This window comes from Bufo bufo, chromosome 4, assembly GCF_905171765.1.
Source record: "Bufo bufo chromosome 4, aBufBuf1.1, whole genome shotgun sequence".
Taxonomy (NCBI): domain Eukaryota; kingdom Metazoa; phylum Chordata; class Amphibia; order Anura; family Bufonidae; genus Bufo; species Bufo bufo.
The window spans coordinates 494,359,731-494,387,467 of record NC_053392.1 but is presented as its reverse complement, the minus strand read 5'-3'; the positions used below and the strand labels follow the sequence as shown (position 1 = coordinate 494,387,467).

Below are 27,737 nucleotides of genomic sequence, written 5' to 3'. Positions count from 1 at the left end.
CACAATGACCACCTCTGCCCTCTTCACAGGACAGATATTCTGATCTCAGCAATTCATGCCTGAGTTCGGGATACCTGTTTAAGAACAAAAAAGATCAGGCGTTGAAACTCAACATGCCCAATCCGGCTTTCCGATCTGGTTTTTATCTCACGTAACGCTCAGTTAATACATAGCGTATTAGCATGTTGTGTCTAAAATCACGTTCATTGTGTTTATTTTCAGATAACTAAAGAAGATATGGAACAGCGCCACCCACAGCTTGAATCTGTCTTTACATTAACTCAGAATGTGAAGAATAAAACTTCCAGTCTTGATGTCAGAACATCGATCACAGAAAAGTGTAAGTCGAAGTACTTAGGACTGCTCGCTTTTACTTTTCCATTTGCCAGCATTTCACTCAACCTGAATAAAACAGATCTACCGTCTCACTCAGAGCAGGAAATCTCAGCACAGTCTGAAGCACCTATCAGGAGCTGAGTTACACATAGCCAATCAGATTCCTGTACACACAGCCTTATCTCTGTGCGTGCGGCCGCAGAAACTCTCTCAGACACATATTTCCAGTACAATGAAGAAAGTACTAATGCTTCTTTCTTCAGGATGGAAGACTTCACTTGAGGCAGAAGAATATGTGATCACGATGGAGGATCTGTAACAGGAGCAGGAGCTTTGAAGGTTGCTTGCTCTTCCCTTCTTGGCAGGGAGCAGGACCATCCCACCCCTACCAAGAGGGAAGGACAAGGGTGGTTAAGCCCTTTGCCAACCCTTCCTTGCTGGTGACTATGGCCAGAAGCAAGCATTAGAATATACAACGCACAACAAAATAAACAATAGATAAAATGGTAGTACCTCCAGGTCTGGGCTACTACAAATACACATGTGTGGTGTCATTGTATGCAATGGCATGACTAGGACAGATTTTGCCCTAGGGAATTTTCTGCCCTGCTGCCACCACTTATTAAAGTTTCACACAGGAAAAGAAGGCCTTGTCTTGTATCCGGACTCCCGCCATTTCTCCTCATCCTGCAGGCCTCGGGTCCTGCACCACTAGGGTTCCGAAGAGATGTAGCAGTCTTCTGGACAAGTTATAGTTAACAATGTCTTGTTATCTGAGAAAGCGGGAATTGTTTGCCTCCGAGTATTGAAAGTGACGCCTCAGTGCTTTACTATTACATGCTGGCTTTTGCTGATTTCAATTATATTTACAACAGCTAAATCAATCTACACGTCTAGGCCGCCTTAATTCAGAAATACCATTTTCTCCCTCCTGAGTAACAGATGAATTATTGTCACGCACCAGTGTGTAGGAAGCGTCTTACAGGAAACCCAGAATTAGAATTCTATCTCCTTGCAAGTTCTCTGTTTGGGACTTCAAAGACAGTGGAGAAGTGCCAATAATACATCTCATTTATAATTACCCCATGCTTGTACTACATCAGGAGCAGTGAATGGGGCTCAGGAGCAGTGAATCGGTAATATTGTGACCAAAGGAGCTTTAGAGGGCAGCAAATAATTTTTCTTCTAATTGATATTTACCCTGTGGTTGTCTCCTCAGTACCTGCGGTGTAGGCCTTCTTGTTATTATATGTGTGAATACGGCAGAGCTGATCTTGTCGTTTGGCATAACTCAACATATTACTACAGCTCATCATTAAAATCCTGGCATATCTTTGAGTTTACCCCGCACCCCACCAATCTGCTGTTGCCTTCAGCCACAGTTTCAGGGTACAGAGTTGAAACACTGCAGCTCCATACACTGTGTAGTGGTCATACGAATGGGAGCTAAGCTGCAATACCCAAGAACAGCCACTACACAGTCTGTGGAGCTGTGGCGTTTCGGCATTATTACACCGTTTACTTCTTGGAAGGTAACAGCTGATCAGTTGGGGTACCGGGTGTTGGATCCCTACCGATCAGATTTTGATGGACAGTTCTTAGTGCTGGAAAATCCCTGATCAATTGATCCGTTACACACAGCAATTTAGATTGATACTGTTTTGAGGGGAATTAAACCTGTGCGTATAAACCATCGCTGATCAAGTCATGAAAGACCTGGCCTATCATTATCCTCTTTATTTTTATCTGTGATCGCGTGCTCATTTATAACTTACATGATATCATTTCTAATTACACAGCGGAGAGGCTGAAAAATCGTTGGGACAGTACTCTGCATGGTGTCGAGATGCGCCAAAAGCAGCTACAAGATATGCTGGCCGACAGCATCAAGTGGGATGAGTTACGGAAGGAGATACAAAGTGTCCTGGACCAGACTGACTTCCGACTCTACACTCTCACTCAGACATCCAAAGACACGCTTGTCAAACTGATTGCAGAGAACAAGGTGAATGTCCCCTCTCTCCTCTACCTTCTTCTCCCTCATTACTCTTCTCACTTCTTCTGGTATCATCAGTAGATGTGTCACCTAAAATTATATACAGATTTTTTTATTCTATTTCCTGAATATAATTATGCGGGCGGCCATCTTGTCGGACCTGTTCTTAACAGTATTTAGAGATTTTCTTTACAGCAGCCCCATGGTCCATAGACACAATGGTCTGCAAGGGACCTCATTGACTTCTATGGAAGAGTTTTCTAGGCATGTTCTGTGACCTGTGCAGACGTCATTGTACAGGAAAATTAAAAATAACAGCAAAAATACATGGTTTAACCCCTTAGTGACCACCTACATTTTTTTTTTTTTAAATTGCATTCCAACAGCTATAACTTTTTTGTTTTTTCATGAATGTACTTGTATGAGGTCTTATTTCTTGCAGGACAAGTTATAGTTTTTAATGTACCATTTTGGGTACATGTAATGATTGATTAAAGCCAGCTGTTTAGCTAAAACCCCCTTTGTTTATGTCAGTAAAAAGGAGTTTTAGTGGTCACTAAGGGGTTTTAAACACTACCTCATTTTCCTTAATAAACTGGCCACCACCAAACCCAGGACCAGCGGACCATTTAATGTGATATATGGTGGCCTCCTGGCTCTCCCTCAACAGAACTTGTCAGGGTAGATAAGTATCAGGTTTTCAGATCACAACATGCCCCATCCTCTTGTTCTTGGGAGATACGCTGAAGCAGTTTTATTCCCTCTCCCCATTGAGAACACATTGGCTGAGTTGAATGTCCATGGTTATTGGAGGGAAGGAAGGGGGGGGGGGGGGGGGGGGGGGAGTCATTCTGACAACAATTTAAGACTAGGTTCAGGTCTGGGTACCACATTCCGTTTTTTTATCACGCGTGTGCAAAACGCTTTGCATCCGCGCGATAAAAACTGAACAACGGAACGCAATCGCAGTCAAAACTGACTGCAATTGCATACCTACTCGCGCCGGTTTGCCGCAATGCACCCGGGACACATACTGAGCCAAAACGTGACGCCCGTGTGAAATAGGCCTAAGTCAATGTTTGACCCTTTTAAATATGTCTTGAGACATGACTCTGATAATAAATAAGCCAGCATCTCATCTGCAGACAGTTGTTTAAGGGTGATTGCCCCTCATCAGAGCATGGAGAAGTAGTATTGTTTCCAAAAGAATGCCAGAATCCATACTAGGATAAGTTTGTAGGTGTCTATGTATGACACACATCTTCCATCTATTTAGACATGTTGCATGTGAGCAATAAGTTTGTCCCTGTAGCAGACCCCAGAATCAGCTCTCAAGGACCAATCATTCACTGTGACACTGAGTTCCGAATTAAATAAAATATAGAAATTGTATAAAAAGGTTGCTGATGTATCCTAATGCATAGTACAAAACTATAGAAATATCTATAGATAAATGCTGCCAGTGCTTGGCTGCAGTTGTGCTCGTGACCCTGTTTGTTCCAGAAGTCTACATGCAGGAATTAATCTGGTGGTCCGAATGCTTTCTGTCGTGAGTGCTGGATTTTGGCTGGACAAAAACAGTTGCATGCAACGGGTTTTGTATGTCCAAAATCTGGCATTATGCCAGAAAGCGGCAGATTCCCTTCCAGATCCCATTATAGTTGTCACGGGACGCCGAGGCGCTCGCTCTCCTTAACGCCGTCGGCGTTCCGTTGCTGTGCTGGAGAGAGGACGCGCACAATGTCCTCGTCTCCTAGGTGACACGGGGCGGGCCGGATCGGCCGCGCAAGGCTCCTCCGCCGCGTCCTCAGTTCCCCCAGTAACCAGGGGAGGTCTGAGCACCGAGCTGGACACTCGGTGCTTGGCTGTTTTTCCCTGGTGCGGGTCATGTGACGCTGGCCACGTCACATGACCTCAGTCTGCCAGTATATAACAGGCAGCCTGCTGGCCACAGGTTGCCTGTTAATTAGGTACCTGGCGATTGTTTGGTTTCCTGTATACTTACCTGATCCTGTGTTCCCTGACAATTCTCTGCGTGCTCCTCCTGTACTACGCTACTCTCCTGGTATTCTGACCCCGGCTTCCACCTGACTATTCTTTGCGGACTCCTGTTGTACTTCTTATCTCTCCTGGTATTTGACCTCGGCTTCCACCTGACTATTCTTTGCGGACTCCTGTTGTACTTCTTATCTCTCCTGGTATTTGACCTCGGCTTCTCCTGACCATTCTCTGCTTACTCCCTGGTACTGCGTAGGTCTCTAGGTATTGACCCGGTCCGTTCACGTTCCGTTATTTGTCTTGTCCGTCTTCCTAGCACCTATCCTAAGTTAGGGACTGCCGTCCAGTTGTCCCCTGTCATCAGGACTTGCGAGGAAAGTAGGCAGGGCCAGGGGTGAGGGTGGAGCGCAGTGGTCACTATCCTCCCCCCTGTGTGTAGTGTATGTGACCGTCACAATAGTCTATGGGGTCTGGTGGTGCACGGCATATTCTGGCCATGCCGGATCTGGAGAACTCCAGCAGGTTGTTTTCTGCCGGTACAGCATGCTGGATCTGAGATGTCGCAGATGTGAGCGTACCCTTAGTGATTTAATATACGCTCTCTAGCACAGTGATCAGTCCTAAAATATTTCAATAATATACTGTAGTTATGCAGTGGCTACTGTGGAACAATAGAGGGCACTATTAACACACATTTGTTAAGCAGCTTTTCACAATGAGAAAAAAGCCAAGCAAGGTTTTCTGAGCTTTCTACTGATTAGTCGTTTGCCGATCCTAAAATATAGTAATTTAATATTGTCCTAATAATCAATGTACATATATTAATGCTTCCATCTATGTTGGTTTCCTCTCTAAGTTTTATTAATTGATTACATTTTAATTAAAGAAATATATATTTTGCTGATTAAATAGTATATCACGTTTCTGTGGAAGACTCCATTGTCATACATTTTCCTGGAAAAAGCAAGGAGAATTTATTGATGAATCTAAAATGGATGCATAGATAGATAACTAGAAAGATAGATGATAGTTAGATGATAGATAGATAGATAGATAGAAAAATAGGTAGATATGAGATAGTTTAAATAGATAGATAGATAGATATGAGAATAGAGAAATAGCTAATGAGATAGATAGATAGATAGATAGGAGAATAGATAGATATGATATAGATAGAAAGAAAAATAGATAGATATGAGATAGGTAACTAGAAAGATAGATAGATATGATATAGATAGATAGATATGAGATAGATAGGTAATGAGATGGATAGATAGATATGAGAATAGATAGATATGAGAATAGATAGATATTAGATATATAGATAGATAGATAGATAGATAGATAGAAAAATAAATAGATATAAGATAGGTAAATAGAAAGATACTAAATAAAAGGCACCATGGCTCCCACAGGCTACTCCTGCACTGGGGCCCACTCCTGAGACAGACAGGCAGATATAAATTGAATGCAATGCTACCATCAATCCCTATAAAGTATTAGGCCTTTGCTTACCTAAGGTACATGTCTTGCTGGTCAATGATGACCCCATTGCAGCTTAAAATTATTGGTATAGTTTTGGCAACCATTTTACCCTCTGAGTCAGTTCTGTATTCGGATGTACTATACATTTAGTTAATGACCCCCTAATGACTCCTACATCTCAGCTGTGTTTCCTTCTGGCGCCAGTAATTGCCCACCTTTTTCAAAGATTTTCCTTCTAAATTTTAATGTAATAGACACATGTTAAAATGGAGACTGTTGCTCAGTACGATGTGAAGAGTTATCTCCAGAAGGTGACAACCTTTTGTCATATGCCAAGTAATGAAACACTGACCTTGACTTTTTTCTAAATATATGGTCCATTTTTCTATTTTTCTCAGTTAATAGTGCAAGACCTGCACAAAGGTGAGATTGTCATGGACACATTCAATGACCTCTCAAACAAACTCCTTCGTGAGCACAGTTCGGACGACACCAGGAACGTTAAGGAGGCCAGCGACGTCTTATACATGAACTGGGTGAACATGAACAAGAGGTAAATACATGCAAACATGTTATATAGTTGGCTTCTGAGCTGAGATCTCTCAGCCTACCCTGCTTGCTCAGCAGCTGATTAGAGCTTGCTCTGTTGATTCACGTGCAAGGAGGTGTGCACATTACTTTAGATATTAAGGATATGTCTTTCAGTTGACTGTTGAGATACAACCAGCAGAAACCTAAAGGGGGCTGGCCACTTTTTTTTTTTTGGCAACCCCCCCTCCTGGGCAGACCTGCAAAGGGAAGCATACTTACCTGCTCCCTGGCCTTGGGTCTCCTGCTGTCAACATTCACTTTGACGTCGCTACAGCCAGTTGCTGACCTGCCCCCTTGCATCACGTGACCAATTGACATGAACGCAATTGGGGCAGGTCAATGTTGAAAGCTGGGGACCCAAGTGAAGCAGTCAACACAAGGGACCACGAGGCACCTCCGTTTGCTGTTCTTCCCAAGAGGTGGGGTTCTGCCCTAACTGCCCAAAAGGTGGCCAACCCTTTTAATTCACCTCTGGGCTTTGAAACCAGCAGTTCTAGAAGCTCAGAAGAAATGGGAGAGCTCTTCATATTGTGATAAATTGGAACAAAAATAAACTTATAGGAATGGTCCTGACCTTGGGATGTTGTGCTAAGAGCTCAGCGTCTATGAAAGCTTGTAAGGTAAGCTGCAGCCGCCATGGTGATTTGTGACTGTCAGGACATAGGAGAGTTTGCTGGGTAAAATAGGAGCTTTTGGAGGCACTGCTGCAGGGTATCCAGATCATGCCATAGGTAAGTACCGACATCTTGTTTTGTTTCAGTTATGATTTGTACAAGCAACCAACCAGTTTTGGGACTTTATCAGTCCCTTCTTAAAGATAAGTCGCCAGAAGCCCTAAAGTTACCCATTAAACCTGTTCTAGAAAACCAGAATCAGTATGCAGGAGGCAATGTATTCCCAGTCACTTGATATTTTATGTAGATTATGTGCTCTTAAATGTGTTCAAACGTGAACATAGGCTTAAAATAGCAATGCATCTTCATGGCATGTCTCTATGCATTTACTGGGTCTGGGGGAACCCCATGATGACCAAATTGGATCACCATACCCTTCAGCTCCTTTCAGGCGTGCTTGGCTATATTTTACCCACTATAGTACTGTAATGATTGGCGGTTCCAAGCAATATGACCCATTTGAGCAGCCATTCAAAAGGGGTTGTGCAAGAATCGGGATGGGGGAAGTTTGAAAACCCCTCACTCGGCTGAACCTGTAAAGGAAAGATGACTTGCCTGCTTCCTAGCGCTGGGTCTCTGCTACTTCTCCAGGACTGCGATGCTCTGCTGGACACCCTTGGTGTCAACATCCAGTTTGACATTGTTGCAGCCAATCAATGGCTGTGGTGGTGACCGGCTCCCCTTACGTCATGACATGTGGTCACATGATGCAAGGGCAGGGGCGTAGCTGCTGGGAAAGCAGCTGTGTCCTGAACTCAGAAGGGGCCCACCCAGGAGGAGGACTAAAATATTTTATTGTCAAGGCCCCCTCAACATTATATACAGAAACACTGTAGGAAATGGACGGAGTGGCTGCCGAGCCGAGTCTGAGAGTGATCTCGACTTGCCACTCTAGTGAAGGTTTCATGGGAGGAGAGGGTTGTGAAGTTGCCTGGGAGGCCCCGTTCAGTTATTTTAGTTACACTACAGCGCAAGGGCATCCAACCTCCTCTGGGGCCAGTGATTGACTGCAACGATGTCAAACCGGATGTTGAAACCAAGGGAGCCCAGGGGAGAAACATAGAATGTGTCGGCAGATAAGAACCATTTGGCCCATCTAGTCTGCCCAATATACTGAGTACTATGGATAGCCCCTGGCCCTATCTTATATGAAGGATGGCCTTATGCCTATCCCATGCATGCTTAAACTCCTTCACTGTATTTGCAGCTTCCACTTCTGCAGGAAGGCTATTCCATGCATCCACTACTCTCTCAGTAAAGTAATACTTCCTGATATTACTTTTAAACCTTTGCCCCTCTAATTAAAAACGATGTCCTCTTGTAGCAGTTTTTCTTCTTTTAAATATTCTCTCCTCTTTTACCTTGTTGATTTCCTTTATGTATTGAAAAGTTTCTATCATATCCCCTCTGTCTCGTCTTTCTTCCAAGCTGTACATGTTAAGGTCCTTTAATCTTTCCTGGTAAGTTTTATCCTGCAATCCATGTACCAGTTTAGTAGCTCTTCTCTGAACTCTCTCCAAAGTATCAATATCCTTCTGGAGATATGGTCTCCAGTACTGAGCACAATACTCCAAATGAGGTCTCACTAGTGCTCTGTAGAGCAGCATGAGCACCTCCCTCTTTCTACTAGTAATGCCTCTCCCTATACACCCAAGCATTCTGCTAGCATTTCCTGCTGCTCTGTGACATTGTCTGCCTACCTTTAAGTCTTCTGAAATAATGACCCCTAAATCCCTTTCCTCAGATACTGAGGTCAGGACTGTGTCACTGATTTTATATTCTGCTCTTGGGTTTTTACGCCCCAGGTGCATTATCTTGCACTTATCAACATTCAATTTTAGTTGCCAGAGGGAGCATAGCGGTTCTGGAGGAGAAGGAAGGGGGAAGCCAGTGCTGGGATGCAGGTACGGCATCTTTCCTTTACAGGTCTGGCCGATGGATCCCCCCCCTCAAATTTTTTTACCACCCATTTAAACTCCTATAAGTACATGATGTATAATATGTATATGGTGGGAAATATATTTATTCTAATAACCACTATAATGGCAGTATTTTCTTTACCTTTAATTTTTTTATGGGGAAAAGTCATTAAAACGTCCCAGAGCACACAGGGGCTGAATGTACCATGGGCAGATAAATGTACTGATTTAAGACGTCTTTGTGTATATCAATGAGGAACAAACCTATAACTTTCCCAGTCTGTGTCACTCACTGACAGATTGATAGAACTAGTCTGAATATCTTCTACAGTAGAGAAGCTTAGATATTAAATCTTACACTTGATAACTAGAGAACAAATCCATTTACAATCAGAGACTTGTTTGTCTGTTCAGAGCCCGAAGCCCAATCACTAAGGTTGACTGTATGGAGAGATTACGTAGTAAAATATATTATTTTAGGAGCTACTAGTTGTGTCCCATGGAAAAGTGTTTTGTACGATCTTTTCTTTACAATAAAACTTGGAAAAAACAATAAAAATTATTTTTGGAGGAAAAGAGACAACCATATTTATGATAAAAGGCCTGTAATACACACCTGAAATACATATCGGCAGTTGTTGTGGCTTTTGATTATCTCCATGCACTTACAAAGCTGTCTAGATCACTATTCCTCCCATATACATGCATGCTCAGCAGTGTGCATGTGTGCTGACTGGGGAGAAGCGACCAAGCAGCTGTCAGATACGTCTTAAAGGGGTTGTCCTGGCTTTTTAATATTCATGACCTATCCCCAGGATAGGTCATCAATATCGGATTCGGCGGGGGTCCGACACCCAGTAGCTGTACGGGGAGACGACGCGCACGTGCCATCTCCCATCTCTCTTCCTGTCCGCTGTTGTATGTCTATAGGACAGCAGCGGGCGGGTAGAGAGAAGGAAGACAGGACGTGCACACTGCATGTGCTGTCTCCAACGTACCGCCGATCTGATATTGATGACCTATCCTGGGGATAGGTCATCAATATTTATTAAAAAGCCTGGACAACCCCTTTAAGCCTGCCATACCCATTATACTTCTGTGGGCCGAACCTGTAGAGAATGACTGGTTCGGCCGACGCATTAATGGGCAATGGGAGCTACTGTCTCTACCCTGACAGGGAAGTCAAGGTTTGGGCGAATTTTCGTCCAGTCCTTTTGTTCTCCAGGAAGAGAAGCCTCCACCAGAACTGTCTGGCAGCAGATTTCTCCACTCTCCCCATGGCATACACAGACACATTCGGCCAAGCCTGCTGCTAATGTCCCTCCTTCAGATTTTTGGGAGGTAGGAATGTGTACGGCAAGACTTGCATGAGGCTGGACATCCTCTTTAATCTTTCAGAAATTGCCTGCAGCTTAATTAAGCTCCATGATGTTTCTTTGAATATCTTCCAATAAGAAGTCATATGTATAAACTAATGTACTGGACTAACCTTGCCGAGCAGCGTGAGATGAAATTAAGAGCTAATATTTGTTTAATGCTGTTGTGAATGAAGAGCGTTGACATATTGACCGTCATATAGTTGATAAAATCTAATCATTTTACGTGATTGAAGTTCGGCCGTGTTCTCATTAATGTCCTTTAATTTCCTGGAAAGCTTTGCTTATGCTGAATTTGGATATGTTTATAATCTGCTTTCTTACTTGATGGGACATGTATGGAATAAGAAAAGCCCTAATTGGCTGGTAAAATAATAGTCAACTTCATTAAAGCAGCACCGAAAAGAAAAAAATGAAAATACATGTTGATTTAATTTTCGTTTCAAAAGTAGAGGATTGTGACAGCGCGGAACGTATAATGTACAGTAGGTGTGCGCCTTCCATTTAAAATAAAAATTAATATGAGGCAGCACGCTCTGATTCCTGGATTAAATCAGGCATTCTTGCTGTATGATACCTTTTAAGGTGACTGGGTTATACTTAAAGGGACACTTCCATCAGAAAGGGGTAATTTAAAACTCAGAATTAATAGAATCTTTTTTATTTATTTATTTTTTCATTTCGGTAGCACTTTACCATTGAAAATTGAATACAACATAACTTTACCATTGAAAATTGAATACTACATATGCCCCCTCTGTAGCAGTTAGGACAAATGATAAGACCTCCTAAAAAGTTAGGTAAATCATTGTCAGTTTACTGCTGCAGTGAGGGGAAGTTGTTAATTGAAGGGTAATCCTAATGATAATAGTAGGCATAGAATTAGTATAACAGTGTGGCACCTCTGTTATTCTCTTTATAGGCCTAGATAGAGATACACAAAGAAGAACACTGCGGGTGCTTATTTTTGCTCATGATCTAACTAAAAGAGTTATTCAAGACTGTCTTCTGTGCTAAAAGGAAGTTAAAGAGCCAGGACAGGAAGTAGAATACATGGAGTGATGTCAAAAAATTATATCCAGAAAACTATTCCCTTTCCTTAAAAAAAAAAAAAATATCCCCTCCCATACACAGTAGGTTGTGATATATGATATGTGATTAAAAGATTTTGATGGGATTCACCTTAAAGTCAACCTTTTGTTTCTAAAGCTAGTTTCACAGTACTGTTCCGGAGATCTAGCAGGCTGTTCCCTGCCAGAACAGCCTGCTGGATCTCTCTGGAAGCTACATGAATGCTGTCCGGCCCCATTAACTATAATGGGAACTTTAAGAGATCCGGCCACAGCCTGGCAAATAAGGGTCCAGAGAGAATTTTCATCAGTCATCTTATTATCATCACAGGTAGAATTACAATGACAGATATCACTTATATATATATATATATATATATATAGATAGATAAGACATGATCCACCATTCCTAATAGGTGATATTACAGCTTATGTATTTCCTCCTGACCTCCATCCAGGTCACAGAGCATGCCTAGAAAACTTTCCCATCAAGTCAAGGAGTCCCCACCAGTCTATGGTGTCTATGGCCCATGGTGGCTGCTGTAAAGCATATCTCGGGCAGCTCAGGCAAGATGGCCGCCACCATAATCATGTTCAAGAAACAGAATAACAAAATCTATAATCAGAAAATTAAAATGGATATGTGTCACTATTTGGTTTTAAGTGGCAAACAAAGCATACAGTAGGTGACACTTTCCCTTTAAAAAGAGTTGAACACTTTCTAGCAAATTACAAGGACTTGCAATATAAAAGGAAATACAAGTTCTAACGAAAGTCAGAAACGCTTTTATTACTCAGATGGCGAGCGGTTATACCTTAGGGTACTTTCACACTAGCGTTTTTCTTTTCCGGTATTGAGTTCTGTACTAGAGGCTCAATACCGGAAAAAAACGGATCAGTTTTATCCTAATGCATTCTGAATGGAGAGCATTCCGTTCAGTATGCATCAGTTCAGTCCCTCTTACGTTTTTTGGACGGAGAAAATACCGCAGCATGCAGCGGTTTTCTCTCCAGCCAAGAATACTGAAAACTTGCCAGAATGCTGTATCCGGCATTAATTTACATTGAAGTGTACTAGTGCCGGATCCGGCATTAAGTGTTTCGGCAAAACGGATCCGGCTTTCCAGTCTGCGCATGCGCAGACCTTTAAAAATGCGAAAAAAAAATTATACCGTATATTTTTTTCCGGATGACACCGGAGAGACGGATCTGGTATTGCAATGCATTTGTCAGACGGATCCGGATGCAGATCCGTCTGACCAATGCCATCCGTTTGCGTCCGGATTGCCGGATCCGGCAGGCAGTTCCGGCGACGCCTGCCGGAATACTCTGCCGCAAGTGTGAAAGTACCCTTACACTGTATTACGATGAAAAAAAACACTGTACTATTTGTCATGTTGGAAATAGATTTTTTTTCTGAACAGATAAATGCATTATTTCTCATCTGTAATAGGTATCATCTATATATATATATATATCCGCCTCCGGAGGCCACCATGTAGTTAAAGGGTTACTGCTGCGCCACTTCATGTATTATCCCATCCTTCTTTTCAGAGCTGTAAATAATCTAATAAGGCAGTATCGGTGACTGACAGTGATATTACAATGCGGCACGCCATTCTTCCTTGATTTCTCAAGAGCTCTGTGCAAGCAGTATTAATGCAGAATGAGGTTATCATAGATTATTCCTCCATGTGGTAGAGGCTGTCTTTCCCAGAAATGCTGATTGACATGTGACTACTGGTTGTATATTAGATCTAGATTGAAATACATGGGAAAAAAACAAACATAACCATATTTACCCTGTGATTAAAGGGATTATCCATGTTTGAGTTTTTTTATTATTCAATTAGGGAATTGTGTTATCAGCAGTTTTCTCATATAAAGTTATTGTCTGCACAGCGCCATTTCCCAGTAATAGCCGAGAAAACAGCTTCTATGCTACGAGTGGACTTCTCAATGAGCCTGTCCAGGTGCCTTTAAAGGGAATCTGTCAGCAGTTTTATGGGTGTCCTAACTAAGGCCACTTTCATTAATGAGTCCTGAATATTCATGAGCTTCTAGCTTTCTCTGCCTCCTGCTGCTTATTCAGTCGGAAGAAAACTGTCAATCGGTGGCGGGGGAGGAGAAAGCCAGAAGCTCATGAAGAACAGGACTCCTTGGCCTGCACTGGAGCTGTTAGAACCTAGCAGCAGAAAACTGCTGACAGATTTCTTTTAAAGGGAACCTGATGATAGGTTTTTGTACCAGCATGTTATTATACTGCTGGGGTTTGGGGGCTAAAACACCACTGTTGGAACTGTCTGTAAAGTAGTTTACAGCTAGAACATACTGGGGGAGATTTATCAAACTCGGGTAAAGTAGAACTGGCTTAGTTCCCATAGCAACCAATCAGATTCCACCTTTTATTTTTCACAGTTCCTTTAGAAAATGAAAGGTGGAATCTTATTGGTCTCTATGGACAACTAAGCCACTGTATGTAAATTACCGGAGAAGAGTCATGAGAGGAGTCCAGCGGCATCCAGGGCATGTGCAGTTGCAGTTGAAGCCAGGGTCAGCACACTTTGCTTTTCTGCATACGCCTTTGATACTGCTGGACTCTTCTCATGAGTCTGGTTAGGCTGAGCTCACACTTTACTTATTCGATCAGTTATTTCCATTGGTTATTGTGAGCCAAAACCGGTAGTGGCCTACACAGAGTATATCAGGTATAATGGAAAGATCTGCACCTGTTCTGTGCTTTTGACCCTCATCGGGTTTTGGCTCGCAAATACTGATGCAAATAACTTAAAGGGATTCTGTCATTACATTTTAGGCCTATAACCTAAACATATGGCCAGGTCCGTACTAATAACCTGAATCCGAAACTGTCCTTATTAAATCTGCCTGTGGCTCTATTAGCACATAAAACAGGTTTTTATAACCTGTTATTCACCTACCTAAGGTGCCCAAGGGGACGTCGCTTCATACAGTGTGCCCGGCTGCACCCATCTCCGTCTGGTGCCCAGCGCAGTCGTCTGGTCCCTCAGGTTATGCCTTGTGCGCACGCGCGTGATCTGGCAGAGGGACCGGACGATTGCGGAGGTAGGGCTGAGGTGAGGAAGGCGGCGATTTCAACTGGGAAGGCGGCGCTGGGCACCAGACGGAGATGGGTGCAGCCGGGCACACTGTATGAAGCGACGTCCCCTTGGACACCTTAGGTAGGTGAATGACAGGTTATAAAAACCTGTTTTATGTGCTAATAGAGCCACAGGCAGATTTAATAAGGACAGTTTCGGATTCAGGGTATTTGGACGGACCTGGCCATATTGTTTAGGTTATAGGCCTAAAATGTCATGACAGAATCCCTTTAACAAATAACTGAAGTGTGAACTCTGCCTAAAGGCTCATGCACACGAACATATGTATTTTGCGGCCTGCAAAAAATACGGATGACATCCATGTGCATTCCGTATTTTGCGCAAGGGAACAGCTGGCCCCCAATAGAACATTTCTATCGTTGTCCCTAATGTGGACAATAATAGGACATGTTCTATTTTTTTTGCGGAACGGACATGTGGACATACGGAAACGGATTGCACGCAGAGTAACTTACGTTTTTTTTGCGGACCTATTGAAATGAATGGTTCCACAAAGAAAACTGAACAGACACGGAAAGAAAATATGTTCGTGTTCATGAGCCCTAACTTACCTAAAGTGCAAATTACAGATCAGTCGTAGATGACGTACTGTACACTGCACTTCACTGCATGTGCTCTGGATGGCGCCAGACTCTTCTCATCACTCTTTGCTGGTAATTTGCTAACAACATGCTGATAGTTTAGGGCACACTTTAGTGACTGGTTCTTGTATGGCTGTTGGTTATTGTCAGAATTGTATTGTATTGTCCTAAATATAATTTTTATTATTGCTGTTTTATTATGATGGTATTGAATATTAGTATATTATTATTATTACTAGCTGATAACCCGGCTTTGCTCGGGTATTTATTTATTGCAATTTTATATGAAATAACAGTGACTTTCACAGTGGCCGCCCCTTTAACGGTGACCGCCCCTTTAACAGTGGCTTTCACGGTTGGCACCCCTTTAACAGTGACCGCCCTTTTAACAGTGGCTTTTACAGTGGCTGCCCCTTTAACGATGACCACCCCTTTAACAGTGACTTTCACGGTGGCTGCCCCTTTAACAGTGACTTTCACAATGGCCGCCCCTTTAACAGTGACTTTTACGGTGGCCGCCCCTTTAACGGTGACTGCTCCTTTAAAAGTGACTTTCACGGTGACCGCCCCTTTAACAGTGACTTTCACAGTGGCCACCCCTTTAATGGTGACCGCCCCTTTAACAGTGACTTTCACAATGGCCGCCCTTTTAACGGTGACCGCCCCTTTTATCAGTGACTTTCACAGTGGCCGTCCCTTTAATGGTGACCGCCCATTTAACAGTGACTTTCACAGTGGCCGCTCCTTTAACGGTGACCGCCCCTTTAACAGTGACTTTCATGGTGGGCGCCCCTTTAACGGTGACCGCCCCTTTAACAGTGACTTTCACGGTGGCCGCCCCTTTAACAGTGACTTTCACAGTGGCCGCCCCTTTAACAGTGACCACCCCTTTAACAGTGACCTCCACGGCGCCCGCCCTTTTAACAGTGAACTCCACAGCGCCCGCCCTTTTAACAGGGAACTCCACAGTGCCCGTCCGTTTAAGAGTGGCCCCTGCCCCCCATGCATGTAGCAGTGTAGTTGTGGACCTGCGAACTGCTAAAACCTGTGATCAGTTGTTATGGCAACCTGAAGTAGGACCTGGGAGCTTCTATTGGCTGATAAGGGACATGTGACCGTGTAAATGGCAGTTCAGATTTAAAGGGAACCTGTCACCGGGATTTTGTGTATAGAGCTGAGGACATGGGTTGCTAGATGGCCACTAGCACATCCGCAATACCCAGTCCCCATAGCTCTGTGTGCTTTTATTGTGTAAAAAACCTGATTTGATACATATGCAAATTAACCTGAGATGAGTCCTGTACGTGAGATGAGTCCTATACATGAGATGATTCAGGGACAGGACTCATCTCAGGTTAATTTGCATATGTATCAAATCAGTTTTACACAATAAAAGCACACAGAGCTATGGGGACTGGGTATTGCGGATGTGCTAGCGGCCATCTAGCAACCCATGTCCTCAGCTCTATACACAAAATCCCGGTGACAGGTTCCCTTTAAGTGAAAGTCTGGCAGGCTTGTATTGGATAATGCTGGTCATTTTTGGGGAATATCTCGGGAACGGTACGTCCTAGAGAGCTGAGACCCCCACAAGATTTCTTTCCAGGTAGCAAGGGATGTGTATACCAAGTTTCGTTAAAATGGATGGTTGCGTTTTTGAGTTTTCGCGGAACATACACACATAAATACATACACACATATATACGTCCTTTTTTATATATATTTAGATTATTTATTAAAGCGCCATTCATTCAAATTGGAACAAATCCATTTTCTTCCCAGCAACATTCAGTCTGTGATCAGAATGAGTACAGTCACTGAGTATAAAGCAAGATTATCCGCAAATAAGTGCAACTATTAAAGGGGTTGTCCCACTTCAGTAAGTGTCTATGGTGTACAGTGTACTAGCAAGGTCGCCACCGCTGGATTACAGGGTGGATTACAGCAGTCTATAATGTGATGGAAAAATGAATCAAGCCAGCAAAGGAATCAATATGGACAATCACAACCTTGTATTACCTTGTGTACACGATAAATGCCATTTGCTGAAGTGAGACAACCCTTTTAAAGGGCATCTGCCACCCTGATTTTGGACTGTTAGCTACAGTAATACATAAGTACTGCATATATGGAGTCCAGATCACTATTTTTCATACTGCCCCCAATTTCCCCGCTGTTAGCTCTCAAAGCTGCAGTGAAATACACAGTCCGGACTGCTGTGCTGTTCTAGCATAATGGAGAGGACTCACGGTGCACAATTGTATTTCCAGGGAGCTCTGTGCACTGACGGCATGGGAACAAGGGGCAGAAGGAAAATAAAACAAATAGTGATCTGGACTCCATATCTGCACTACTACTCATATATTACTGTAGATCAGGCATGCTGAACCTGCGGACCTCCAGCTGTTGTAAAATTACAACTCCCACAATGCCGTGCTGTAGGCTGATAGTTGTAGGCTGTTCGGGCATGCTGGGAGTTGTAGTTTTGTAACAGCTGGAGGGCCGCAGGTTGAGCATGCCTGCTGTAGATAATAGTCCAAAATTGAGGTGACAGATAGCACTACATTATCCTGATGGGACCTGAAGAAAGCATTGTGGTGATGTGGCTCAGATAGTCAACCTAAGGCCTCATGCACATGACCGTTGTTTGTTTCCGCGTCCGTTCCGCCGATTTTAGCGCATCTGATGTGGACCCATTCATTTCTATGGAGCTGTTGAAAATGCGGATAATCCACCGTTTCTTATCCGTGTCCATGATCAAAAAAATATAACCTGTCCTATTCTTGTCCGCGAACAACGGTTAGCGGACCCATTCATGTCAATGGGACCGCCAAAAATGCGGATGCACATCCGTCTGTCATCCGTGTCCGCATCCGTTTTTGTAGAATCAGTTGCCTGGTGACCAGCATATATACCAGTATCCTGGGTGGGGATATTAAAATGACACTTTTTTTACCTTCCTTTTTTTTTGTGCTGTCCGCCCAAAAAAAGGAAGACACACGGAAACACAACGGAAACAAAAACGGCAACGGACAACGGAACAACGGATTCCCTATTTGCAGAGCGCAAAAAAAAAACTGTCGTGTGCATGAGGCATTACTCATAGAATCCCAGCCGTGTGAAGAGACTGAGTTGTTCACACACTGGAGATTTGAGGTTTCCTCCAGGAGTCTGGGAGATCTCACCTTTTTCTGGATGTCTCCTGGACATTCTGTGAGACTTGGCAAGTATGTGAAACCCACCAGCCTGATCCTTCTTCCTGCCGACATCTGCTGTTTGGGAAGATCGGGACACCCCTTCACACATTACTTTGTGGACAGGTTAAAGTAGATGGCCAGCTTTAGTTTGTGGACCTTGGCTCTCCTAGCAACACTCCACCCGCACGCTTTTCATGATATGTTTTCACACTTCTTGGTTTTCTTTCTTGTCAGCAATGGAGCTTCTTGTCTTGCAGATGGGAGAAAACACAAAAGGTGAAGTCAATGTGGCAGTTTTTATTGTTATGGAAATGACAGGATTAACGTTTGCTTTGCATGCCGCACATTCACTGATTCCCCGGATATCCATCAAGAGCTCATCTTGAAGCCTCGGCATGGCTTGTTCTAGGAAGATTGGATAATAGCGGACACTGTTTCAGAGGTGTAAAACCCAAGAAATAAAGCGTTTGATGTTGTCAAAGAACTTTTATGTCTTGAGGTCCATTCACATGGTGGAATTTGACCGCTACGGTTTCTACCACAGTTGTGCTCTTTAGGGCCCTGGGCCACCTCTCATTGCTCATTGATCTCTCAACTTATTTGTCCCCTTGGTATCCAGGCCTTTGGATTAGTAGCACAGAACTGGACCAAGCATGGAAATGCTTCTGGATGAAGTGGTTGTGAAGGAGTTTACTTGCTTATCTCCAGTATCATTCCCAATCTCTTTTTCTGCAGTAGGATAACTATTCCAGACTCTGCTAGTCTTTGTTGTGCAGCACTTGGAAATCTGCTGGTGACATGAATGAAACATAAGATGGGACATATCTCCAAGCTAATGCAATCTGTCATCAGAAGGGTATTGTCTCAGTAGGCTCCTGAAAAGCTGAAAACCTTTACATTACTGTACATTAAGGTACCTCCGCTGCATGGGAGAAATGCTAGAGGTTAATTGAAGAGCTTTGGGGACTGAATACATGGCCTTTGTGTGTAGAGCTTTGAGGATGATTCAATGCCGATGACAAATCTAGAATTCTATTTTCTGAATTAATTTTGAGTGGCTCGAGTGGCTGCAGTGCTCAGAACGATCATTGAGTCAGTTAATTCAATATAAACCTGATCATTAAGGAATTCATGAATTGTGTAGGAGAAATTGCTTGCAGGAAATCAACATTCATCTCTATGACAAATATGATAAAATTATCAATTATAAAGTACATTTCTGTGTATCCAGGTATCCTTGACACAAATGTAAAAAATATGTAGATTGATAAAGATTAAAGAAAAAACATCTTAAAGGGGTTGTCCAGTTTAGAAACCACATTTGTATAACCCTATTATAAAATTCTGAGTGGTTGTAAAGAGTGTCTCTTACTTTGGAGGACCTGTCCTGTCCTTCCTTACACAGACAACACGTTGATATGAATAGGCCCTGTGTAATGCTTAATTTAACCTGTGGTGGTGCTACAGAGAAATGTAACACCTACTGCCAGCTTTCCCTACACATTGCAGCTGATTGCTGGGATTCTCAGCTGGTTGACATCCCGATTTCTGCTTGTCCATTTCTAACAATTATGGACGGCCCAAAGTGGAGAACCCCTTTAACAGGGTTCTCTGAAATAATGTAGATGGACTAATTTCCTGATAGTGTATATTACCGTTTGTCTCATTAATAGAAATAGGGTATGTATATTGCCACCATGAGGGGACGTGGTGTGCTTATATTGATTTGTTCAAGTTTAGTCTTCACATGTGCATCTGCAGGGGTTTTCCAAGAGGATAGGCCATCAGTGTCTGATTGGTGGGGGTCCGACACCCTGGACGCTCGCCGATCAGCTTTTTGAGATTAGTTTATTTTCTAATAAGGATAATTTAAAGCAGACAGTCCGTTCACTTTAAAAGTGCCCATACACATTAGGTACGAGATAGCTTAACCCGCAATTTTGGCATGCTCGGACGGCCATCTAATGTGTTAAGGAAGGTCACCAAACTTTCCTTCCGTGGCAGATATCAGGTGAACTAGGGACCTAACATGCTGAATCTTTTGTTCTTTCTGGTTGCTGTCAGTTTGTTCTAAGATGCCATCAGTGGTGTCTGTAAGCAGCCTATGACCATCTCCCCATACAAATCACATGCATGCTTGGCCAAGTCAAGAATGTTTGCGTATGTGGGAGTTAGGAGAAATAGCTGTCAGCCAAATGAGGGTTTCACATAATCAGTTTATGGGCAACTTAAAAATTTTTTTTTCTTTAGAATATCACAAGATTGATAGTGACATTACCAAAACGTATCCACTATTCCCTGTTGCTATGCTTGAATGCCCCCTCTAACTCTGGGGCACTGGTGGAGATAGCCAAGCGCTTGTGCTCAGCTTTCTCCTGCAGTCCCATACAGTTGAAAGGAGCTGCAGCGCACATGTGTGACCTCTACACATTTCAACCGGGGGAACACAGGGCCCCATTCTTATGATCCCTTACGGTCGTGTGCATGAGGCCTAATTCTGATATGTAACTATGTCTGTTTTACATAATGAAACGTCATGTTCTAAGCTTTGTTGCTTATCTTTGCTTTTTTAGGGTTGGCGACCGGCAGAGCACACTGGAGAAGGAGCTAAAGAATTTCCAGATTTTGGTCAAAGATCATGAGAACTTCATGAAGTGGATCCAGGAAGCTGAGACCACTGTGAATGTCCTCCTGGATGCATCACAACGTGAGGGCGTCCAGCAAGATGTCAGTCGCTTACGACAGCTCAAAATGCAGCTACAGGTAAGGTCCACTATGGGGGACAAAGACCATTCTCTTGTTGGGAAGAGATGTTTAAGAATTTTTTGAGTTTCCATTGAAATCTGATGAATGTTACCTCTGTTTTATGTATCGGAATGGATACGGCTATTGTATTATTTTAGATATTCCTTTGCTGTGTATTATGCATCTTCTCAAATTCTAGAATCCTCTCATTTGCAGTAGACAATATTCTTAATATTTCTAAATTTTGATGCAATTTGGAGGAAGTTCAGTTGTGAAAAAATAGATTTCTTTTATTATGTCTTCTGTGGATTTCCTCGGGGAGAGGAATCAATATGTGTCAGAAAATATTACATTTGTTTTCCGCTGAAGAATCCTGCTGGACCAAAATATTGAGCAATGCCTATCAATAATAATAGAAGAAATCTGTTTCCTTCAACTTGTGAAGAGGATGTCGTGGGTGGCACAGCATTGATCAGGCGCTTTCTGCAGGCACTTCTGATTGTTGGAGCAGTGCGCCCTGTATTCTATTAATGTTATATTCACAGATAATATGTGTAGTTCTGATGGAGCAGGATTCATCTCCTTACATTGAGCAGCAGTAAAAAGACAGATTTTCATCTCCTCGTTGAGATTGCTGAGGAATTTTAATGTCCTTCATATTTGTATCTCGTTAGAAGACTGGTGACTAGACCATGTGATAGTCGGGTCGTACATGGGAAGATATAGATCAAGCTGTGAGTCGTAGTATTACAACATCAGTGGAGCCGCAGGTTAGAAAAAATGGATAGAAATAAAACCTTGAATGTGTGGACTCCCACAGATAAGCCAGATAACAGATATACATGCCTTGCACCAAATTTGTGAAGTTCTTCAGACAATATTTTCTGCCTCGTCCATGGTGGTGATATAAGATGCCCAAAATTTAGGTGCGAAATTCGGGTGCAAAGTAAGCCAAGTAATGGGGGTGGAATCAGCTTAGACTAGACAGTCTAAGAATGCCCCAGATTTATCATCCAGCATCAGACACTGTGATATATCTGGGGCATCTTGAGGCCAGATTCACTCGAGCATTATATAGATATATGACTCCTGTGTGTTATGGCCCGACGGTGGGTTTAGCTGACCGAAACTCTCAGCATGATAGGGATGATACTGATAGTTTAGGACAGTTTAACCTACAGTCAGGTCATAAAACACGGGAGTAAGGTGTGATGTCTGTATTGTGTGAATCCAGCCTTAGGGCCTATTCCGTATTTTTGTTCTGGGTCCGATCCAAATTTTTTGCATATCGCACACAGACCCATTCACCTCTACGGGGCTGTAAAAATTGCTGACAGCACACAGATGGTCATCTGTATGCTGTCCGCATCTGTCTGGCCAAGAACATGTTCTATTCTTGTCTGTTTTGCGGACAAGAATAGACATTTTTTCACTGGGGCCCACAAAAAATGTGGGATGTAAATGTACTGCATCCGTATTTTGTACGGTCATGAGAATAGGCCCTTTTACAAGTGAGAAACAATGAAAGTATCTATCATTCACCCCCATGGTGATTCATGCATGTACATGCAGCTCATACGAGCAGGCAATCACCGGGAACTAATGGTGGAACTAAACCATGGGGCATGCGGTACAATATTCTAGCAATTTTTAACAAATTTTCCTATTTTGTATCATAAATTTCCAGATAAATGGACCCCATTGGTCCTATATGTGTATGCCTGTGCGTAGAGGATGGATAAATTTAGACTTTAGTAAATGTTGAAACTTGTTTTTTTCCTGCTCGAAGGTAATGTAAGATCTCAAATGATATTAACAGTGTCGGAATCAATGAATATTTTTCACACTTCATTTTCTGGTCTTGAGTTTTACCTCTCAGTTTTGGAAAGAATTAGCCAGTGATATTTTGTCACATTTGATGAGTATGTAGAATGTGTCTGAACTGGTACTTACAGTGACAGCTCGTGATTGAAACCCGCCTGATTAACAGCATCATTGCTAATGCATCTTGACATTAAAGAGATGTTAATTACTCAATGTCTTATGGTCAAGTGGAGTACGGTATCCTTCATGGTAGCCTGCGCTGACTAATTTGTATCTTCACAGGTATATTCATGCATACATATGGTATATACCATGCCCAGTGTTTACAGCAGTGCCACCAAGCTGGCCACTGGCAACAGGTCCTGGTATAAGCAGAATTTACAGGAGCTGGAGTATATAGTATAATATTATAGTATTATAAATTTATTATCCTAATGTTATATATTATTTTATAATTCTCCCTAGCCCTATAAAGCAGTATAATAATGCTGGCTGCTGCTGATGCAGCCTGTAGTCAGCAGCCACAAAACTGCGTCTTCCGATGATGGGCCAGCGTGGGAACCTTTGAGAATTTCAATGCCAAGAAGGTTCTCTGCTCTTTGGGCTCTTCATTAGCATCCTCTGTGCAAAGTTCTGGCTCGTTACCTGAATGTCAAGGTCCATTCAGTCAGTCTGACAAGCTCCGTATCCTACCGGTAGTATTAATAGAGTATTATAGCTGATAAAGTTATACTAATGTAACCACTTCTAATTTGCACATATAGTGGCTCGTGCATCACAGTATAAATGCAGTATTTTTATGACTAAGTAGAATGACTTTATTGTACGTGAAATTGAAATGATCCTCTTTGGCTAATGGGCTTTATGTGTTTAGCAGTGCGACAAATACGACTCATGGATCGTGGATAGCCTGGATAATCGCTGAAATGGCAATCGCCTAATTTAAGGTCATCAAAGTGGCTTCATTTATCTGTTGTTACTGTGCAATTTGCTATTTAAAGGCATTGTCCGGCCACTGTTTTTAAAATGCGAGAGAGTGCTGTAAAAAAAATCATACTGCACCAATCCCCAGCCGCTCCCGGTCTGACCCTTACTGGGTGCTCCGCAGTTCTCTGCTTCTTGGTCTCTTTTGACTTGCAGGAAATAACGGTTCAGCCAATCACTAGCTGAGTCTGGTCACTGTGATGGCCAGTGATTGGCTAAGTGGTCATTTCCTTGCTCAGTTTTTATGAAAAAAAAACACAAAAAAATGGGTGTACGTGTACTTTAGACATTTTGGAGGGAATTTAAAGGCCATGGACACTTTTAGGGCAGATTTATTATTTGCGAAAAAAGTCGCCAAAAAGTTGAAAAGTCACTGCAGTTGGGAAATGGGGGTGGCACAGAAAATCTGGTGTAGCATTTCTATACAAAATTGTTAAAGGGGATTTCCGAGACATATACTGATGACTTATCCTCAGGATAGGTCATCAGTATCTGATCGGTGGGGGTCTGACACCCGGGACCCCCACCGATCAGCTTTTTGAGAAAGAAACTGCGCCTCTGTGAGCACCACATCCTTCTCCCTGCTCACCAAGGACAGCGTTGTACAATGTATAGCGGCTGTGCTTGGTATCGCAGCTCAGTCCCATTCACTTCTATGGGTTTGAGCTGCCCCTAGGCCATGTGACCAATGAATGTGATGTCACATGGGCTAGGGAGAACTAAGAGAAGTGCCACCTCAAACATCTGATTGGCGGGGGTCCCACCAAGCAGATACTGATGACCTATCCAGAGGATAGGTCATCAGTATATAAACCTCGGAAAACCCTTTAAAGTTTTAAGATGCGAACCTGTGACATTGGATAAGTTTGGCGCAAAGCACACCCACTCAGACTCAAGCAAATCTGACCACAAATATTCTTATCATGTTATGTCAAGTGAATTGCCCTGGACTGCAATACCAAGCACAACCACTATACAATGTATGGCGCTGTGCATGATATACTGTGAGGAGGCCGCAGCGCTCACCGGAGCGCCGCAGCCTCTTCAACTAGCTGATTGTCGGGTGCAGAGAGTTAGATCCCCGCCAATCAGATATTGAACTACCAGTAAACCCCATTTAGTAAGGGAGATAGTGGTCAGTAGTGAGAACTGTACTTTAGCCCTTTGAGCCTAGTGGAGGTTTGGACGTTACTTCTGGGTGCAGATAACAGTGTAGTATAATGTGATCAGACAGAAGAACATTCTTTAGAATTCACCTTTAGCATTTCCAATTGGCAGCATTTAATTGTTTGACACTGACGGCCGGAGAGCGGTTTCCAAATGGCGGCAGAAACCCCCCAGCATTTCTGAATGTGATTATTTACATGCAAAGCCCAGGTATTGTGACCACAGCCGACATAGATTTTCATGTAATTCTCAGATGTTCTCCGGCTTTTGCCTGCAAATGTCATGTTTCGTTATGCTTTAGCGATGTTGCCTTCATTTTGACTGTACTGATGGCTTAGCTGTCCCTTGTCCAATCTTATTAACTTGAGAGCGTTCAGCGTTTTCTTTTCCCTGGCAATGCTTCATTATGTGACAGTTTTCTGAGTAATTCCTGCTTAACTCCTTCCTCTCAGAAACTGATGATTTCCATAAAAAAAAACTATAAAATTCAATAGCTCCTTTCCATCTTCTGATATATACACTGCCTGTCCCCAAAAAAAGTTGCCACCTGGATTTAACTAAGCAAATAGTTGTGAGCCTCCTATTGGATAATTACTGCATGGGCGATTATCTGTCAGCTGGCAATAAGTTATTTAACCCCAACTGGTGCAATGAGTTGCTTCTCATTTCTTAACCATGTCGAAAGACACATCTCGTGGTCGTGGAAAAGTTGTTAGTCTGTTTGAGAAGGGTCAAATCATTGGCATGCATCAAGCAGAGAAAGCATCTAAGGAGATTGCAGAAACTACTAAAATTGGGTTAAGAACTGTCCAACGCATTAATTAAAACTGGAAGGATAGTGGGGACCCATTGTATTCGAAGAAGAAATGTGGGCGGAAAAAAATCCTGAATGATCGTGATCGGCGATCACTTAAACGTTTGGTGAAATCAAATCGAAGAAAAACAACAGTAGAACTCAGGGCTATGTTTAATAGTGAAAGTAAGAGCATTTCCATACACACAATGTGAAGGGAACTCAAGGGATTGGGACTGAACAGCTGTGTAGCCGTAAGAAAACCACTAATCAGTGAGGCAAACCAGAAAAAAAGTCTTCAATTTGCTAGGGAGCATAAAGATTGGACTATGGAGCAATGGAAGAAGGTCATGTGGTCTGATGAGTCCATATTTACCCTGTTCCAGGGTGATGAGCGAATCGGGGTAAGAAGAGAGGCAGATGAAGTGATGTTCCCATCATGCCTAGTGCCTACTGTACAAGCCTGTGGGGGCAGTGCTATGATCTGGGGTTGCTGCAGTTGGTCAGGTCTAGATTCAGCAACAGTGTGTGCTCCAAGAAGGAGGGCAGCTGACTACCTGAAAATACTGAATGACCAGGTTATTCCATCAATGGATTTATTCTTCCCTGATGGCACGGGCATATTCTAAGATGACAATGCCAGGATTCATCGGGCTCAAATTGTGAAAGAGTGGTTCAGGGAGCATGAGACATCATTTTCACACATGGATTGGCCACCACAGTGTCCAAACCTTAACCCCATTGGGATGTGCTGGAGAAGGCTTTGGGATGTGCTGGAGAAGGCTTTGCGCAGCAGTCAGACTCTACCATCATCAATGCAAGATCTTGGTGAAAAATTAATGCAACACTGGATGGAAATAAATCTTGTGACATTACAGAAGCTTATGGAAACAATGCCACAGCGAATCTGTGCCGTAATCAAAGCTAAAGGCGGTCCAATGAAATATTAGAGTGTGTGACCTTTTTTTTTTTGGAGGCGACTTTTTTTTTTGGACAGGCAGTGTGTGTATATACACTGCTCAAAAAAATAAAGGGAACACAAAAATAACACATCCTAGATCTGAATTCATTAAATATTCTTCTGAAATACTTTGTTCTTTACATAGTTGAATGTGCTGACAACAAAATCACACAAAAATTAAAAAATGGAAATCAAATCTTTCAACCCATGGAGGTCTGGATTTGGAGTCACACTCAAAATTAAAGTGGTAAAACACACTACAGGCTGATCCAATTTTGATGTAATGTCCTTAAAACAAGTCAAAATGAGGCTCAGTAGTGTGTGTGGCCTCCACGTGCCTGTATGACCTCCCTACAACGCCTGTCCTAAGTGGACAGTTTGATTTCACAGAAGTGTGATTGACTTGGAGTTACATTGTGTTGTTTAAGTGTTCCCTTTATTTTTTTGAGCAGTGTATATATATCAGTGAAATCAAACTGTCCACTTAGGAAGCAACACTGAGTGACAATCAATTTCACATGCTGTTGTGCAAATGGGATAGACAACAGGGGGAAATTATAGGCAATTAGCAAGACACCCCCAATAAAGGAGTGGTTCTGCAGGTGGTGACCACAGACCACTTCTCAGTTCCTATGCTTCCTGGCTGATGTTTTGGAGGCCACACACTACTGAGCCTCATTTTGACTTGTTTTAAGGACATTACATCAAAGTTGGATCAGCCTGTAGTGTGTTTTTCCACTTTAATTTTGAGTGTGACTCCAAATCCAGACCTCCATGGGTTGAAAAATTTGATTTCCTTTTTTTTATTTTTGTGTGATTTTGTTGTCAGCACATTCAACTATGTAAAGAACAAAGTATTTCAGAGGAATATTTAATTAACTCAGATCTAGGATGTGTTAT

The 27,737-nt window shown here is 42.7% G+C and overlaps 1 protein-coding gene across 6 annotated transcripts in view; it reads left to right on the top strand.

Annotated features, from left to right (window-relative positions):
- The window catches only part of UTRN (utrophin), a 683,920-nt gene that overhangs the window by 288,091 nt on the left and 368,092 nt on the right, over positions 1-27,737 (top strand). For all 6 annotated transcript variants that reach the window (XM_040429574.1, XM_040429571.1, XM_040429568.1 and 3 more), the window contains 4 exons: positions 223-340; positions 2,136-2,341; positions 6,214-6,368; positions 20,937-21,126. In XM_040429574.1, coding sequence (XP_040285508.1) covers positions 223-340; positions 2,136-2,341; positions 6,214-6,368; positions 20,937-21,126 — 669 coding nt within the window. The remainder of the gene's footprint in view (positions 1-222; positions 341-2,135; positions 2,342-6,213; positions 6,369-20,936; positions 21,127-27,737) is intronic.